This window comes from Poecilia reticulata, chromosome 5 (assembly GCF_904066995.2).
Source record: "Poecilia reticulata chromosome 5, P_reticulata-male-v2, whole genome shotgun sequence".
Lineage (NCBI taxonomy): Eukaryota > Metazoa > Chordata > Actinopteri > Cyprinodontiformes > Poeciliidae > Poecilia > Poecilia reticulata.
The window spans coordinates 20,359,334-20,377,330 of record NC_088834.1 but is presented as its reverse complement, the minus strand read 5'-3'; the positions used below and the strand labels follow the sequence as shown (position 1 = coordinate 20,377,330).

At 40.5% G+C, this 17,997-nt stretch overlaps 2 protein-coding genes across 3 annotated transcripts in view; one reads left to right on the top strand and one right to left on the bottom strand.

Annotated features, from left to right (window-relative positions):
• Window positions 1-1,149: 1,149 nt before the first annotated feature.
• Window positions 1,150-6,853, top strand: inpp1 (inositol polyphosphate-1-phosphatase). Its single transcript, XM_008409958.2, has 6 exons — window positions 1,150-1,410; window positions 3,477-3,682; window positions 3,780-3,840; window positions 4,504-4,704; window positions 4,777-4,951; window positions 5,874-6,853. The coding sequence occupies exons 2-6, from the start codon at window positions 3,479-3,481 to the stop codon at window positions 6,367-6,369; spliced, it is 1,137 nt and encodes a 378-aa protein (XP_008408180.1). The 5' UTR covers window positions 1,150-1,410; window positions 3,477-3,478; the 3' UTR covers window positions 6,370-6,853.
• Window positions 6,854-7,343: 490 nt separating this feature from the next.
• The window catches only part of dnajc14 (DnaJ (Hsp40) homolog, subfamily C, member 14), a 23,457-nt gene continuing 12,803 nt past the window's right edge, over window positions 7,344-17,997 (bottom strand). For both annotated transcript variants that reach the window (XM_008409961.3, XM_008409960.3), the window contains 4 exons: window positions 16,997-17,116; window positions 16,704-16,864; window positions 14,233-14,335; window positions 7,344-11,156 (listed from right to left, as the gene is read on the bottom strand). In XM_008409961.3, coding sequence (XP_008408183.1) covers window positions 10,859-11,156; window positions 14,233-14,335; window positions 16,704-16,864; window positions 16,997-17,116 — 682 coding nt within the window. In that variant the 3' untranslated portion in view covers window positions 7,344-10,858. The remainder of the gene's footprint in view (window positions 11,157-14,232; window positions 14,336-16,703; window positions 16,865-16,996; window positions 17,117-17,997) is intronic.

Here is a 17,997-nt window from a genome sequence, read left to right as displayed (position 1 = left end):
AGAGGTTGCAGCAACAGTCAAATCAGAATCTGCTGTTAAATTTGGACTTGCCAGCCTCTTTTCTTTTGAATGAATCTGTCTTTATGTATGATTACTGTTGCTTAACAGTGAATTACAAGGCGCGAACATGTGGGAGAAGAATTTAATGTTGGTCATTTCCGTCTTGTTTTTCACTGGAGGAAGAGAAATACCTACTCCAGATTCATTTTATTCAGAATATTGAAATTGTACCTACTGGGTTCATTATAGGCTGCACAGTGGCGCAGTTGGTAGAGCTGTTGCCTTGCAGCAAGAAGGTTCTGGGTTCGATTCCCGGCCCCGGTCTTTCTGCATGGAGTTTGCATGTTCTCCCTGTGCATGCGTGGGTTTTCTCCTGGTACTCCAGTTTCCTCCCACAGTCCAAAAACTTGACTGTCAGGTTAATTGGTCTGTCTAAATTGCCCCTAGGTGTGAGTGTGTGTGTGTGCATGGTTGTTTGTCCTGTGTGTCTCTGTGTTGCCCTGCGACCTGTCCAGGGTGTAACCCTAACCCTATCCTTTATTTTCACCAGAGAATCAGACAAAAAGAAATTAGCAGTATCTAACGCCAAAAAACTAAATGACCCCAATTCATATTTACATAAATAAACAACTTTTAAGCAGCATCTCTCCCTTCTGATGCCCTTCTCTGGTGAGGAGGTAAACCAGGAAGAGGTGAATGCTTGTTCCACTAAATCAGGGGTGCCCAAAGCCTGTCCTCGAGGGCCGGCGTCCTGCACGTTTTAGTTCTCTCCCTGGTGGTAGCAACAACCTTTTCAGCTTGTCAATGTTCCTCTTAGGAACTTCTAACGAGCCATCATTTGATCCAGGTGCGTTAAACCAGACCGACTTTGGGCATCACTGCACTAAATATTGTTGAAACAATACAAATATAAGAAACAGACAAATTGACAAATTTGTAACTGCAGTAGCTTTGTACGGAAAGAATGACCAGCCCCTCTGTTTCTCAAGAATGTCTCCGCAAATGTCTAATCACAACTATAAAACTCAAATAGCCCAAACACTTGACCTGTAACTCAATCATACATCACAAGACTCAACAGCTGTATCTAATTGTCACTTGAACGCACCGCGCTACGTTTCCGCCTTAAAAACAGCTACAGTGGCAGCGCATGCCGTGACGTCATACGTTACGCTCCTGTCTCCGCCTCGAATGTTTAAGCGTAGCTTGCGAGTGGAACGTCCGCCCTTCCTGCGGTAGGAAACTGACGTAAACTGAGCGGACAGGCAGAGCTCAGCATTAATTAAAAGCTTAAATATAATAATTTGACTGAAAGCCCACATCCTCCTCCTGAGCTCGTTGCATTTTGAGCCAAACCGGAAAGCACAGCCACCGAGAAGGAGATAGAAAGCGGGCTGTAACCTGGCGTTGGTAAGGTTTTAGTCATTCACTTTTATCTTTTTTTTTTTTTGTACTTTGCTTTCATTTAAATTCCTGTCATACTTCATTTCTCATGAATGCGAAGCTAAGCCCGTGTCCTCGCTTTTAGTAGTACAGCTGAGCAGACAACAATGACGACGATTTTTGGGTCGGAACCAATAAAATTGATAAAATGACTATATTGTTTATATTTTGTAATTGTTTGTTTCAGCCTGGATGAAGGAGTCCTAAGCAGCAGTAGTTCTCCAGAATCTCTTCATCGTTAAACATTTTTACCAGCACTGCTTTTGACTATTAAAAGCTATCAACTGATGTAGTATTTGCCTCTGTAACAAATTAGTTAAACCACAGCTAGGCAGTAAAGTATGGATTTATACTACATTATTTTGTAAAATGAGAAGTTTTGAAAACCTCTTCAACTTTACTTTGGTTTGGATTGGTGGCATTACAAGAGTAGAGCTGCCATTGGTTAAAAACTATAGCAAACAGGTTCTAAACAGCTGTGCTGTTCTGCTTATGTTTGTTTTCGTCTTTCCATTTGTTGAAGTTAGCTGTTGCATATTCTACTGTATCACCTTTGAATAGATGTTATATTTGTAAGTATAGTGAAACTTTATGCAGCCTGTGCTCGTTAGTTCTCCTGGTGTTTACTGGAAGGATGGCGGTATACCGTTTCTGGTCGCTGGAACCAGTGGGCTCATAAGTCTGTCTGCTTGGCCATCATTTTCTACTGCACATGTGTCAAACTCCAGTCCTGGAGGGCCGCTGCCCTGCAACTTTTTGATGTGCCTCTGTTGTACCACCTGAATAGAAAAATTAGGTCATTAGCAAGGCGCTGGAGAACTTATCTAAACAAGGAGGTAGTTAAGCCATTTCATTCCAGTGTTTTGTACCTGTGGCACATCTAAAAACTGCAGGGCAGCAGCTCTTGAGTACTGGAGTTTGACACTCCTGTTCTACAGACTAGACCAGGGGTGGGCAACTCCAGGCCTCGAGGGCCGGTCTCCTGCAACTTTTAGATGCGTCTCAACTTCAACACACCTGAGTCAAATAATGAGGTCGTTAGCAGGATTCTGGAGAACCTGACTGCACTGAGGAGGAGATTCAGCTGTTGGATTCACACGTCTGTTGGACCAGAGAGACGTCTAAGAGTTGCAGGACACGGGCCCTCGAGGACCAGGATTGCCCACCCCTGGACTAGGGGGTAATGTAACAGTGGAGACTTGAAAAATGCTCCCACTGGAACTCATCAACCACACCATCTGGTTTTTATTAAATAAAATGACCCTCTGGTTTCAATTATCTCAAAACGAATTCTGGTCATTCCAGTCTGCTGTGTTCCTCTTGACAAGCTGCATTCATGTTTTTCTCACAGGTTTTGTTGGCGCCACATAGAATACATAAACGCATTTTAAAAAAAAAACAAGGAATAAAACTCATATTTAACATAACTTTGATCAGCTGCCTTGTCTTAAGTAATGATTTATTGTGCAATTTAAAACAAATTAAAATTTAAGTTGTTCCACTTTTTTTTTTTTTTAACGGAGGTTAAAAGCTTTAAGATTAGTGCTTGTCCTAAGTGAATTATTTAGATACACAGAAAAGTCACTTATTTCTCTAGAACAGAAAAACATGGAAGTCTAAAAAAAAAAAAAACCTTAAATACTTTCCAGATTAACACCACTTTGAGGGTCACAAGAAAATACATCTCTGGAAACAAATTGGGGCTGGTTTAAAACTTTTTGACAGCAGTGTTTAGATATGACTGGTTTCTCCAATCAGAGTGCGCCTCTCTGCTAATCTAATGCTGTGCTGCAAAGTTTTGCATAATTCAAAATATTTTCCTGGGAATTGAATTATGAGCTGCATACATTTGAACCCTCTCTTCTAGGTCGCATGCAAAGCCCTGCAGCCACATCCCTGCTGCACTCATTTCTTTTTTCAGAGGTGCCCTGTTTTCATTTTCAGGCTATAATTAGCCCATCATGTGTGCGAGCGACCTCCTCCATCCCTTTTTTTTTTTCGTTCTCACACAATTCTTTGCATCTCTTGTGCAGACATGGCCGACCTGCTGAGGCTGCTGCTGCGGGTGGCTGAGAAGGCCGCAAACGTGGCTCGCATCTGCAGACAAGAGGCTCCTCTCTTTCAGCTCCTGGTGCAGGAGAAGACCGGAGAAGACAAGAACAAGAAATTTGTGCAGGACTTCAAAACACTCGCTGACGTGGTGATTCAGGAGCTGATCCGGCACGACGTGAGAGCTCAGGTAAGAGAAGGTGTAAATTGTGAGCCATAAGTAAAGTTGTAGAACTAGATTGAGTTTTTATGCTCATGGTTTGTTTTTGGGGTTTTTTTCTGTGCAGTTCCCAGAGTTGGCTGGGTTCATTCATGGAGAAGAGTCGAACAAGTTTGAAAATGGGCTTGGTAATTATTTATTGGTGTACATTGTTTGCCTTTAATCTTTGCTGTTTACAGCTCATAATTATAAGTGTGTGTGTGTGTATATATATATTATAATTGCTGAATGCGCCACGCACTACAAATGGAAAGCAAAATCTCCAGCTCTGAGTTTTTACTCTGAACTTGCATATCCTCACATTTAGTTTGAAAGCTGTCACTTGGAGACTTAACAGACCAGCACTGCACTTGAATTGTTAAAAGCTCTGCATGTAATTTCCCACAGTGGTGGAAAAAGGCCTGCAGTTCTGACAGCATTTAGGTAGATGTTGTAATTTCTCCTGACATGTATTGAAAGACAACGTTCAAATAATGGGCTCAGCGATGTTGCTAAGTTTTTGTCAGGATTTATGAATGACTTGAATCCCTTAAACAAAAAAAGTTGATTGTGATGCATTTATTTTCACTACTTTAAAGATATCTCTTGCCCTAAAATATGATGGAAATGCCTTTGCAATGTTACACATGACTGGCAGCAGTTTTATACACAGAGCTGATTATTAATGCAGATCAAACACCCGGCACTTCAGCGTGTCACAGTCCAAACATTTAAACACGGTGACATCGTGTACTGTGTAAACACATGAGGTCATTCGTTGTAAATTGATTAAAGCCTCACTGTTTCTCCAGGAGAAAGCGTGACTGTTACCGTTTGCAGCACTGAGGAGGAGACCGCAAAGCTCCTGGCCACTGTGCTGGATGGCGACCAGACGGCGGCGTCTCTGCTGGCTCGGGCCGTCCACCAAGACCCGTCCACCATCGAGGCGGGCACGCATGGACTGACGGTTCCACTTAAACCCTCCGAGCTTGGCGTCTGGATTGACCCCATAGGTAAAAACGCACCAGTTGCTTAAGTTGATTCCTTACGAGAGCTGCTTATGATGGTCTCCATTATATGTGAAGACGCCACCAGTCAGTACATAGAAGGGCGCGAGGAAGTGCTGGAAGAGGGCCGCCTGTCTCCTTCAGGTCTGCACTGTGCGCTGGTTCTGATTGGGGTTTACCTGCGGAGCACAGGTGAGCCCGTCATGGGCGTGATCAACCAACCGTTCAACAACAAAGATCCCACTGGCACAGGGTGAGTTGAGCAACTCGGAACTTCTCCAACTTCTTTCTAGCAGGTTTGATCATTCAAGCCATCTTCATAAGTTTATTTAAACCTCGTCACACTTCCTTGTATTTGACTTTTTGTTTCAACTGTTGAGCAAATGTACGTCTTCAGATGATGATTGACTGGAAAGTGCAGGGAGATCATAACATAAAAAGTAGCACTTACTTTCTAACCAAATAAAAACAATAAAATCATCAGTAGATATGCAATTAAAAACATTATGGCAGACGGTGACAACCTGAGACCATTTATTTAGCTTCTACCTATTTTTTTTTTTTGACAATTTTAATTCTTTCGATTTTATTTGTCTTCACCTTTAGTTTCTTAAATATACAACACACCATTCTTCTGCTGCTTTTATGCAGCGTCCTCTACAGATTATGGTCAATGAAATGTTCATAGGTCTATGCTATGGGCTATTCAAAACATGTTCATCGCATTTTTTGCACAAAATAATTTTCAGAGGGATTTTAGTCGGCTCAGTTCTGCTTATGTTGAGCTTCTTCAGAATTGGCTGTTTTAAGGCCTCTTGTCACTTTAAAAGTCAACAACAAAACATTTGTCTTTTCCAGCAGCCATTGTACAGTGCATATGGCATTAAAACCAGCTGACCAAACATGCTGGAGCTCAGCTCGGGTTGCTAGGTAATGGCGCAGAGTTTTTGAAACGGCACATTTTCCAGACACCAAAACTTATTGCCAAAGAATAATGGCTAGATGGTGTTTTCTTAGCGTTGGGTCTATTTTAGAAGCAGTTGAGGCCCAACTAGATGTATAAAAATGTGAATTTTTCATAAAATTCTTTTTTTGATGAACGTTGTGAATCTGTGACTTTACTCTCTGTCGCTGAGCTTTTCAGGCTGACTAAAAGCAATCCTCTCTGTTCTCAGCTGGAGAGGAAAGCACTACTGGGGCGTGTCATCTGGCAGCACGAACATCTGCTCAGAGTCCAGACCAGGAGTCCGATCTGAGGGAGGCCTATCTGTGGTGCTGAGCTCCAACGAGAAGCAGTCTGTGAAGGAAGCTCTGACCTCGGTGTGCGGCCCAGACAAGCTCATGTACGCCTCTGGAGCTGGCTACAAGGTCCTGTGCGTCATCCAGGGCCTGGCAGACGCCTACGTCCTGTCAGAGGGCAGCACCTTTAAGTGGGACTCGTGCGCTCCTCACGCCCTGCTGCGGGCCCTGGGAGGGGGCGTGGTGGACTTGGCTTTGAGTCTGCAGCAGTCGGAGAGCGGAGCACAGGATCCCAGGACAGAACTGACATATCACCAGCCTCGCGCTGATCGATTGGGAGCAGACCGCTGGGCCAATCATGGCGGCCTAGTGGCCTACAGAGACGTTTCTCAGCTCCACAGCATCATGGGAGCCCTGAGAGGTAAACTGTAGGTTTAAAAAAAAAAAAAAAAACCTTGAGTTTGAATATACCACCATATTTATCTTTTCTATGTTAATGGAGGGAGATGGGTGTGAACAGAAATATTAGTTATAAACTCGTGTCTAACCTGAGTTCTATGGAGTGTTGCCAACTAAATGTGTTTTGAATTGCATTAAATATGAAGTGCTGTAATTCTGACAAGCCCATAAACAGACAGGTTTGCAGTATTTGTCCCTAACGCAAGCAAACATCTTAAAGTCTAAAATTTGGTTGTTTTGCGTTTATGAATTATTGTAAATGCACCATTACAATCATTCACACTCAAACATGCGTTTATATGGAGATCTTGAGGTTAAGTGCCTTTCCATGTGGAAGCCGGAAACTACCTTCTGACTGCAAGATGACTACTCTCATATCGTCCCCCTATGTACTAAAGACGTGCATTTTCTATAAAAGATGTCAATAATGAAATTAAATGGATTTATTCACAGAAAACATGATTAAGTCTTTTTTACAAGTGGGTGGGGGGGGGGGGGGGGAAAGCCAAGTTTTTTTTTTTTTGTTTGTTTTTTTTTTAAACTCAAAACTAAGATGTGCAGGTATGCACCACTTTGTTGGTCTATTATATGAAATTCTGAGGTTTTAGTAACCTGCCAAAATATTGAAATCTTCAAGGGGAATGAACGTCTGCAAGGTGCTAAGTAAATGCTTTTTACAGACTCGAATATTCACATGAATGAATCTGGTGCTTTTTAGCTTCACATCAGGGAGTTTTTAGAAATGCCTCCATGTAAGGAGCAGAGATTTAAAGGTGCCCTGCTCTGTTTTCACAAGCATAACAGTCGGTCAAAGGTCTTGAGTGCAAAAAGAGGTAAAACAGTGGAGGTACTTTTTTAGGTCAGGTTGGATAAAAAGGACCGACTGCATGATGGTTGAATAAAATGTTTTGTCAAACGTGAAGATGAGCAGAAAAAACGGCAAACGGTTACATCTTGGAAATCATCTTTATTTTGAAAACCAGAGAAAGCAGGGGAAAGAAACCCAAGATTATTACTTTAAAACCGTTCAACAGGGAACTTGCCTCCAAACTTCATACAAAAAAACCCTGATTGTCAAATATTTTTGCAATATTTCTGCATAATGTTTAAAAACATGAAAAGGAAACTGAACACTGACTCGTTCAGAGCTCTTGGACTCATCTGCTACCTTTAACCGTGCAGCACTTCATATTCTCAAATTAGTTCAACAAAGCTAGACAGTTAACACACCATGGATGAGGCTATGCAGTTCCTGTGGGAACTAAAGATCAGGGTGTGGTGCTGTAGAAATGTCAAGTTACTAACTGATCAATTTCTGAAATTCACTCCTAGTTGGAACATTTTTGTCTTCATTGGAGAGATGGCTTTACATAAAGGGAGCCTTGGATTCCACACATTTCCTCTTGTGTGAGGGGAAAAACTTATAGCAGGTGCAGAGAAGCAAAGATTCCTGCAGAAACAGGCATCTGCAACAAGAGCTCCTTTTAGGCGTTCACTGTTACAATAACGAAACTCATCTTCTCCGGAGCGCGGTGGCTGTGCAAACGTAAAATCTGTAAGTGAGCTGCTGTTGAGCTCGGTGAGTAAGACCTCCCACTCACCTGCAGCTGGAGGTTTAGCTTCAAAACCACTGAATCGAAATCAGTTCTGCTCTTTATTACAGCGCCGGGTGTGCAAAAACAAGTCCAAGAAAGAAAATTAACACATTAGAAAACTTCCTATGAATATAAAATATAACCTTTATCAAGTGCCTCAGTCTCTCTCTCTCTCTCACACACACATGCACACACACAGTTGCCTTTTTCAATAACTGCCCACAATCTTCAAGTCAGATGTAAACAATGCAGCAGGTTGCTTTTACAAGGCTACAGGCAAAACAAAAAAGGTTCAATTTCTAGGCAAGGCCCACGTGAACTTAACTGACTTTTTTTAATGTTAATATAACCACATATTGAACCTGTAATGTGGAAATCTGAACCACAATAACTAGATGCAGAACGTGACGTGAACTGGGACATCAACGCAATAATGGAGTAAAAACATGCTAAAAAACATGCAACAACTTCAGCTTAGGAGGAAAATCCAGAGAAAATTTAGATTAACTGGAACAGAAATGATCTTAGCAGCTACGTAAGAAAAAGAGCAAAATCAACGTAGCAGCAAACACGTCCTGTTGCATTTGTCTTCAACCTTGCTGCTCAAGTCAGAACAAAAGGCATCGGAATAGTTCCTCTGCTTAAATCGGTGAACTTTCTGAAGCTAGATTAATTATTTTCATCTGAAAACATTTTATCTTCAGGATTTAGATAAAAATACCCTCAATTATTAGAAATACTCAAAATGAAGGGGTGATCATAGAGGCAGGTGCGTAACCTGTTGATGCAAACCAAATGGGAGGCTTCAAAACTTGTTTCTAATAGAAAATATCAGGACTAAACCCAAATATTGAAGATTTTCTATGCTTTTTGGGAGATTGATTTTATCAATCATTAGACTGTCATACAGTGCCTGGCAGAAGTATTCGCATCCCTTGGACCTGGTGACATTTTGTCACATTAGAACCACTTTTGTTTTGGGGGGAGGGGGGAGGATTCCTAGAATACAAAATAGTGTTTATTTATTTCCTACCAAATATTTATCAAAAAGTGCATTCAGTCCCTGTTATGCTGATTATAAAAGGCTCCAAAACAATATTCCAAGGTTTGGACTTCTCACCAGTAGAGACCAACAACTGGAAACCAGTAACCTGAAAAGCAGCCAAGAGCCCCACTGCACTAATCTGGCAATAAGAAGGTCACAAAAGTCTCATCTGACGTTTGTCACGACTTTAAAATCTGCATCCAAAACACTACTTGTGGCAAAAAGTAAAGCCTTGAACATACTATTCCCATTATATTACATGGTAGTGGCAGCATCATGCTATGGGGACGCTCTTCTTTGGCTGGAGCAGAGACATTTGCTAGTTTTCTGATAGATGCTTCTGTGAGAAAAACTGCTGCTATCCACCAACAGAAAAATGGCCGTAAACATCCAGAGACAAGAGCAGCAGATTGGCTGCATATTTATGTGATAGAATGGCCTAGTCAAAGTCCCAACTTAAATCCAACTGAAATCATGTGGAAAGTCTTGAAATTTGATTTTTAGACACAGTTTGGATTTCAGTTCTTTGGATTCAAAGCTGGTAGATCCACTCAAAAGACTAGAAGCAAAATCACTGCAATAACAAAATCTAACCAAGAAATTTTGTTCTGATTTCTGGAGCAAATATCTTAATGCACTTGAAATACGACAAACTAAATAAAAAGTAACTTTACAGCAAGATATAGAGGCTTGTTTTATGTGAATAATTGATGAGAAAGTACTTGTTCCATTGGCAGATAAATTAATTTATGGGAAAAATGTCTCGTTATAAATTAAATAATCTGCCAATGGATCTAGCACTTCTTCATCAATAATAAGGAATTATTTACTTAAACAAGCCTCTATATCCTGCTGTAAAATTACTTGCGAGTTAGTTTTGTTTTACTTCAAGTTAAGATATTTTCTTTAGAAACTAGATAAAAAAATACTTGGTAAGATTTTGTGTTTTTGCAGTGGTGTGTTTTGACTCTAGAGGGTTTAATGGAACTGCATGCCACACTTTTTAGTTTTTTTACTTATTAAAAAAATTATTTGTGTTGGTTCATCACATGAAATCCTAGTAAAACACCTAGTAGTTGGTGAGCGCGTTAAAATGAAATTCAGAAATGTCCAAGGGGTGTAAATACTTCTGCAGGACACTGTAACGACGAGCCACATGAGAAGAAAGAAACGGATGTGTTGTGTGTCGTTGCGTCCTGTTAGCGTGGTTCAGATTCGTCCCGCCTGTTTGGGCTGGACAAGGCTTTGCTCCAGAAGCAGAAAACAACAAACACACGGCGATAACAACAATAACACTGACACGTTAAGCTGCACAAGCCCTCTTCTTCATTTCTCAGCTATAAATCTTAATGAGCGTCGCCCTCACCTCTACCGGTTCTCTCCCTCCCTCCTGACCGACACGGAGCCCAAAGTGGAAAATTAACCCGATACAAAAGAGAAGTAAGAAAACCGAAGCGTTACAAAAAGGTGAGTAAATCATGCAGTAATGGATTTGGCAGGAAATTCTCGAAAAAAGAAAATGCTTCATTACGGCATCAGAGGGATCTCGGTTGTCAAGGCTACAGTCATGAGTGAGACCAGCAACACAACAGGATGAAATGACAGATAAAGCACCGTCGCTGCCACTTCCTCGGCCTTCAACGCTGAGATTCACCCAACTGGTTCCTCTTCGTGATCCAGTCCCTCTCTGCTTGGCGGATCTGACTGCAGCTTCACACTCAACCACTCTTCAGATCTTGGCACGCCGACAGGCGGGCGAGAGACAAACATGGCCATTTTCTTATCGTGTCCCGGTTTTGACACACTAATGAGTAAACGGACTTCACCTCTGGAAGGGTTTTCGGACCTTCTTCCTCCTCCGGGGGGGTTTGCCGCCGTCGGGCCACGTCTCGCCGGAGTCTGGCCGATGGCCCCCCGGCATGTAGAAACCTGTCTGACCCGGGGGAGGGGAGAAAGGGGCAGCTCCAGCACCGGGCGGGTGGTGAGGGGGCGGACCTGAGGGAAAGAAGCCCCCGCCGTTGGCAGCCATGTCATTCGGCGGCCCGCCCTTGAACATTCTGTTGAAGAAGTCCTGCAAGTCAGCCGGGTTGGAAGGACCGGTAGCGTGCTCCGAGGGGCTCCTGGAAGGGAACACAGGAAGTTCAGGACTGCTTTTCGCTCATGCCGAAGCATAAACATCATCGACCCTTCGCCCGTGACGTCACGCTCTTCAGAACGCGGCCCGTTCCGCCATGACGGACGTTAAAACAACCTCAGTGCTCCTGTAAAGCTCATCAGAAACTAGACAGCTGGTAGCCTAATATCACTTTTATTTAGTTGATTTCACTTTTTACAAAGATCAAAATAATCTTCAATAATTTCATTTGGAATAATAGTCGGGCCACAGAAGGTTTGCCAAATTTTAAATGGTACTTCTGGGCTGCTCAGCTCTCTAGTGCCTCCTGCTGGTTCTCGTCGACAGCTTTGTCTTGGGTAATTTCAGAAAATACGAATACCTAAATTCAAACCTAAATTCGAGGGAATGCGAAGATTTACTGAAAAAGTGGCGCTGTCGGCTGCACAAACAGACAAGGATACAAACTAAATTTCTAATTTTATTGTGTAGCTTTTAATGATGAAAGATACGGCAGCGATGGATAATAGCTGTCAATCATAATGTCTGTCAGCCGCAGCGTTAACCGCGGATTTGAAGCAAACACTTTTTACATCCATGCATAATACAGTATTAAACAGCCAGCTCTAAATATGACATATTAGGAAAATGTTTGTCATAAACCCGATCTTCAGACAGCTGAGAGAGAATATAATTAACAATAAGACTCTTTGGAATACACCAAAATAATAAGGAGATGCAATAAAGTAAAACACAGGATGTAGGACTAAACATCAGTCCTACATCTTATGCTGCTTTGGATCCATTTTACACAGACTGGATAGTTTAACTCGATACACGACTATCATGTTGCAGCAGGAAGGGAAGTGAACTGATCACATATTTAAAGTGTGATCTCTGTAATTAACAGCTGCAGACCAACACTGTGCTGTCGCCGTAACGAACCGCACGCAGCAGGGACCGTTCCTCACAAGAACATTGATATTAGAGGTTTCTTTATGCTGACAGAAATAAATCTGGGAGAAAATGTGAATTTCTTTAAAAGAATAAATAAAATAAAATTGACCACTTACTGCTGAGCTTGTTCTCTAAATTAAACATCAAGGCGGTTTGAAGTTCAGGTTAATTATTCATTATTACAAATTAAAGATGTTTACTTTGACTCCTCTCCCAACAAAAATGTTATAATTCTAGATCTATTTGAATATCTTGGAGAGAAAAGATTCATTATTTAACAACGATGAGCAATCCTGCCCCCGATTTATACATCGGGGCCATGTATAAATGCCCCCGATAAATGCCTCTGACCTTTTGCCCCTCAAGAAAATACATTTCTGCATTCATGTTTACATTTCAACCATATCTTATATCTAGGGGAAATTATTTAGGACTTTAATTCAGAAAGAAAAACAGTTTCTCTGTATGTGTTTATATGTTAGACAAACAAATGGTTTTCAGTGGAGCCTGAGCAATTTTAAAACTGTCGTCATTTTTATTGAATAAAACATGAAATACAGCGCCACCAAGTGTCGACTTTCTTACATACGTTGTGCACTGAGGGGAAAAAGATTAAGTAGAATCTCAAGAACGATAAAATTAAAAGAAAGATATCAGACTTAAAAATAATCCTCAGTTTCTAAAACTTTAATGAGCATAAAAACTGAATTGATTATGTTTTGTGTATAATTGTTCTACATTCCTGGATCAAGTTTTACAGTTTAATCAGAAATGGATCGATTTCTTTTGTGGAGGTTTTCTTTGTGCATCACTCAGTTTCAATTGGTTTACGATTCAATAAAGAGGAAAATCTAACATCTTTAGACCAGAGGAGTCCAAAGTGGGACTGTCTGCAATAATTTTATGCAGCCTTTGATCGCTATTCAAAAACGCCACAAATATGGTTCGACATCAGAGGCATCGCTTTATTTAAGGTGTGGGTTTTTCACTTTAAAACCCTTAGAGAAAACAAAGTAATGGTTTTATTATTTTCAATAAAAAAAAAACATACAGTGACTTCCAATCAAAAGCAGATTTCATCGTACCTCTTCATTAAACCTGGCTATAAAAAAACAGCATCTTTTCTATATGAAAGAATGATCCAGATCCCATTATTACTACTGGAAATAGACCAGAAACATTTTTATTACCACCACAATCAAAAATTATTTACCCCAAAAATGAACGACGGTTTTTAATTAGACAAACCTGTTGGATTATTTTGAATGCTTCTACAATCTCGTTTCTAAAGAAAATGTCTGAATTTTGGTGACAGGTTCAACTTTGCCTCTCGCTCTCTAAATACGTTCAGCCTCGTTACAGCAGCTCAATAAAAATTACTCTCTCCTACATTTGACAGCCAAGGAGAAAATATAATCCCAGCAATAAAACCAAAGTTCAATGCAAATCATTCCCATCTAGCAGGCAGACCTGCTAGATAGGAAGGTCTGCCTGCTACTTCAAAGCTACTTCAAAGTTTTAAGCTTTGAAGTAGCTTAAAACTCTGTAATTGGCTTTATAATGGTCATATGTCGACTTTATTTGGATGAGCAGAGAAGTTATGCATCAGATACAGGAAGCCTGGCATCCTGTGTTTTATCTACCATCGCTTGAATCACTCAGTCTGAAATGTTTGATAGCATTAAATTTTAAATTAGTTATACCATTTGCCATTGCATCCTTGAAACTAATTATGGTTTATTTTAGTAAGACAAGCCTTATCACAACAAGCTGGTACTCAATGCTTTGTAAAGCTGTCACTGCAGCCACTACAGGAATTATTCAATTAAAAACTGACTAAAATCAGAGCGTAGTTTCATCTTACGGTCAACTGTTTCTACATTTAATCTGTGAATCAAATGGAACTGGAAAGAAAAAATAGTTTGTAAGTTGTCTTCTTCGATCTCCAGAGCCGCAATCATAAAAATGAACAGAAATAAAACTTTAGAGTATATTACTCTGTGTGTAAAAACAAAAATCTACGTATTGTATAAAAATTGTATTTTTTTAATTAAATCAATGAAATAAATGTGTTTAACGGTGGTCTTCTGGTTCAGTGATGCGCCTGCCTGGTCGGTGAGACGTACCTGTGTCGTGTGGCGCTGCTGTTGTTCTTTGAACCAAACGAGATGTGGTACGGGACGCGGTGGGTGTCGGGGGAAATGCTTATTCTTTGGCAACCTGCCCACTCTGAAACACGACAGCAAACACACAAACATATTCATTTTCAAATCAGCATTCGATAAATTTAAAACATATTTAAACACTGATTTTAACTGTTTTTTTTGTTCTGCTGTACATTTGAAAAAAATCGGAAAAGCCCGACATGAGAACTCCAACGTGACTTTAGACATCAGGGATCATTGTAAATATGGCAGAATACCAGCTCAGTGGCAGCGAGGAGGCAAATTAAAGGTTCCTGATGCTTTGTGGCTTATTTTGTTCACAGCCAGAAGAAGTTTATTGTCCAAACAACAAAGATTCATTCTCATTGCGTTCTGCCGTTTCTCGTGCATGCTGGTATCATTCTACCCATCTGGTACCCATAAAAATAAATAACAAAACAAAAACCTTTAACTAATTACCTGTTACCATTGTAAATAACAAAAATATACATTTCAAAAAAACAGCTACAAGTAAGCAGAGTGAAGGTAAACTTTTAGTTCACCCTTTTTAATCTAAAATTAGATATAGATACAGAACCACTCACGACGCCACTTAAACCAAAACATTGGCGTAATGTTTTGGTTTAAGTGGATAAAGGTGTTTTTAAACACGTCAGCCAGTTTGGCAGGCAGATTAGAAGATAGTTTGAGCAACAGAGTCTTAGGGCAAAAGGCATCAACAAATTTCTCAGAAAAATAAATATTGTTGCGCATCCATCTGGGGAACGCTACAAGGCCATTCAAAAATAATCTGGAAGACGTTCAAGAGAATCAGCATTCCTCCCAAAAGTGGGCGTCCCAATCAAGTTCAGCCTGAGGTCAAACCATGAACGACTCAGAGAAACTGCAAACATTCACAGTCTGAATGCCTCAACTGGTTTTTCTTTTTTTAAGTGTTCAAGTTTATGAGGAAAATTTTAAAGTGAAAATGGTGAAATGACAGCTTAGGTTCTTAAAGCTACACCTGAACAAACCAAAAGAACTTGGTTAAAGTATCTTCTGGATAAAAACCAAACTACATCAACGCAGTCTTGTCTGCTCAGGGTGGGTTTGTATCGTCTGTTCAGAGTGAAGCTCTGGTGCCGACTCGATTCTGCTTCAGTTTTGTCACGACAGAGCTCTTACAGGATGTGGATGAGTGCAAATTTCTTAAATAGCTTGTAGGTTTTAACAGTTTTACTTCCTTCTTTTCTTCTTTTCCTTTTAAGGATGCAAATACGCTTGTGAAGGCCATGTGAAAAAAAAAAAGCCAAGAACCCCAGCTAGCTGGACGCACATGAACTTTTTCACTTTTGCAACCACAAACTGCAGCAGAGTCTCCTACTGATAAACCAACACAAGGCAGTCCATCTCTGCAGAGTGGAAGGAAAATGTTCTAAGCCTTGCTGCGTGATTTCCATTGGATTCAAGTCTAGACTTTGACTGGGCCATTTTAACACACAAATATGATTTGATTCAAACTAGGGCTCCAACCAACTTATTTTAGTAATAAAAAAATGGCGCATTGTGTCATTTTTTATTTTACCACTTACTTCTTTTTCATACAAAATTAGAAATACTTTTTAAAAAATCCAAATAAATAAACTACTTATTTTTTAAATAAGGACATAAAAAATGTATTGCCTAAAATGAAACAGCAGAGCAGTCCTTGATCATTCGTGCACTTGATCATTTGTAGCAAAGGATTTACCAGCAGGTTAAAAACAACTTCCAACATCAACATGTGAAAAGGGTTTTAGTCCTTTCTGCTAAAATTAATATTTATACAGCAAAGGGCTGATCTGTTGACTATTATATGGATTAACCGATTAATAGTTTGACAGCAAAATAGGAGATTTTCTATACACAATTTGAACCAAGAGTAGCTTAAACTCTCCGACTTCAGGAGTTCTGGGTTCACCATATTCACAAAGTTTGTAGTTTTTATTTCTCATCTTTTATGCAAAATGTATATATTTTTGTAGAGTTTAATTACTGCTCTGATTGTGTTTTTCTTTCAGCAACTGACCTTTTTGAGTCTGTATACTCCAGTTAAATACTATATTAGTTGACAATAATTTCACTAATTTATTGATCAATTAATCCGATGAGTTTACCATCAGCTCTGACAAGAGGAACAGAGTCTCCCTCAGCATGATGGTGCCACCACTGTATTTCACCATGGAGGCGGTGTGTTTAGGGTGACATTCAGCATTAGGTCCCAAAGGGTTGAGATTTTTGTTTCATCTTCTTCCACATGTTCTATGTTGTTAACCATCAGATGACGGATTATTTACTCTGCGAGACGTTCTTATAAACGTTTACAAGGTATTTCTCATGAAGAAGCACTATCTTGAAAGTCCGTCTTAGTCTTGAGTTTATACAGAAATAAACGGATAAAAACAGCCGTTCACCTGTAATGTCATACACTTTTCCTTCCATACAAGCAAAGTACGTGATGCGTAACCCCAACATGCTGGACTCGGCCCACAGGTCTCCCTCCTCGGCGCTATGGCAACGGCTGCATTCAGCACAGAAGCGGGCTTCAGCAGGATCTCGATCCATCTCGAACCGCCTGCACACACGGGTCATGAAGGAGAAACCACTGAAGCGGAACAACGTTCACGACGACGGTTCCGGTGTGAGAAACACTGAACGCTTCAGGGATTCGGGTTGATACAGTGATGTCAGGTGCGCATCAACGTACTTGTGCTTGCCTTCACACTTTGTGCACATCATGGTGTTCATGGCTTCCTTCAGGTCATCCTGCAGTTTGGTGAGAAACTCGTTCATGGACTTTGAGAGCTCGGTTGCTGCCATGCGCTTCCTGTGTGGGAAAGACACAATTTGTGATTCAAGATAATTCAGAAGTTACCTGCTAAACAAATCTAAGGGGGAACATTTTTATATTCTCTGAATTCGGCAACTGTTTTTATACGTCGTATTTGCCTTTTTTCTGCACTGGAGCCACAAAGCAGATGCAAACCAGCATATCCAAGCAACTAGATTTGCTTTTGGTTGTAGCCGTCTTCTCTTCAGCCATGAAAGCAAATGCAGAAGTGACCAAAGAGAGAGAGAGAAAATATGTTGTACTTTTTAAATGTGATTATTTTACTAAACAGAGAACTTCAGACTGGATGAGGCCTTCCTTAAAACTCATAAATCAGTAAGTGATGCTGCAGATTGTAAAATCTCTCACTGCAGTGCATGTTTCCCCCTCAGTGCAGTAGACAAGTTGGGCATGTTTAGGGTCTGTTGGAAAGTCCAGCAATTTATTTGATGACAAAAATCTGCCTCATTAGAAGAGAGGATGCATTTTCTGATCTTGCATCAACAATCTCACCAGTTTTTAGCAGCCGTTTTTCTTTTCATATAATACACTTAAGAATGCAAGGCTACTTTCCCAGGCTGTAATTTACATAAAGATAAGTCAAAATAAGTAGGTGGCACCTTAACTACACACGATACTTCCTCAAAATGCAGGCAAACTGTTGGTTGTGAGGCCATTTGCTCAGTGACAATATTTTAAAGGAGTATTGTGCTTTCCAGACACAAAGTGTCATTTTATAGCACAGTCAGGTAATTATGCTCCCTTCAGCTGCTATAAAAATACTATAAATATCAAATATGATTCCTGCACCTGCACATCATCACAGCAATGCTCCTCTTGAAGCCGTTTGCAGCCGTTGTTAGGAGTTGCACTGAGCA

What these genes read in the sequence shown, in the direction of transcription:
- inpp1 (XM_008409958.2), top strand. Translation starts at nt 3,479, where the DNA reads ATGGCCGACCTGCTGAGGCTGCTGCTGCGGGTGGCTGAGAAGGCCGCA. An exon ending in CGTCTGGATTGACCCCATAG is followed by an intron (nt 4,705 to 4,776) that starts GTAAAAACGCAC and finishes TTATATGTGAAG; the next exon opens with ACGCCACCAGTCAGTACATA. An exon ending in AAAGATCCCACTGGCACAGG is followed by an intron (nt 4,952 to 5,873) that starts GTGAGTTGAGCA and finishes CTCTGTTCTCAG; the next exon opens with CTGGAGAGGAAAGCACTACT.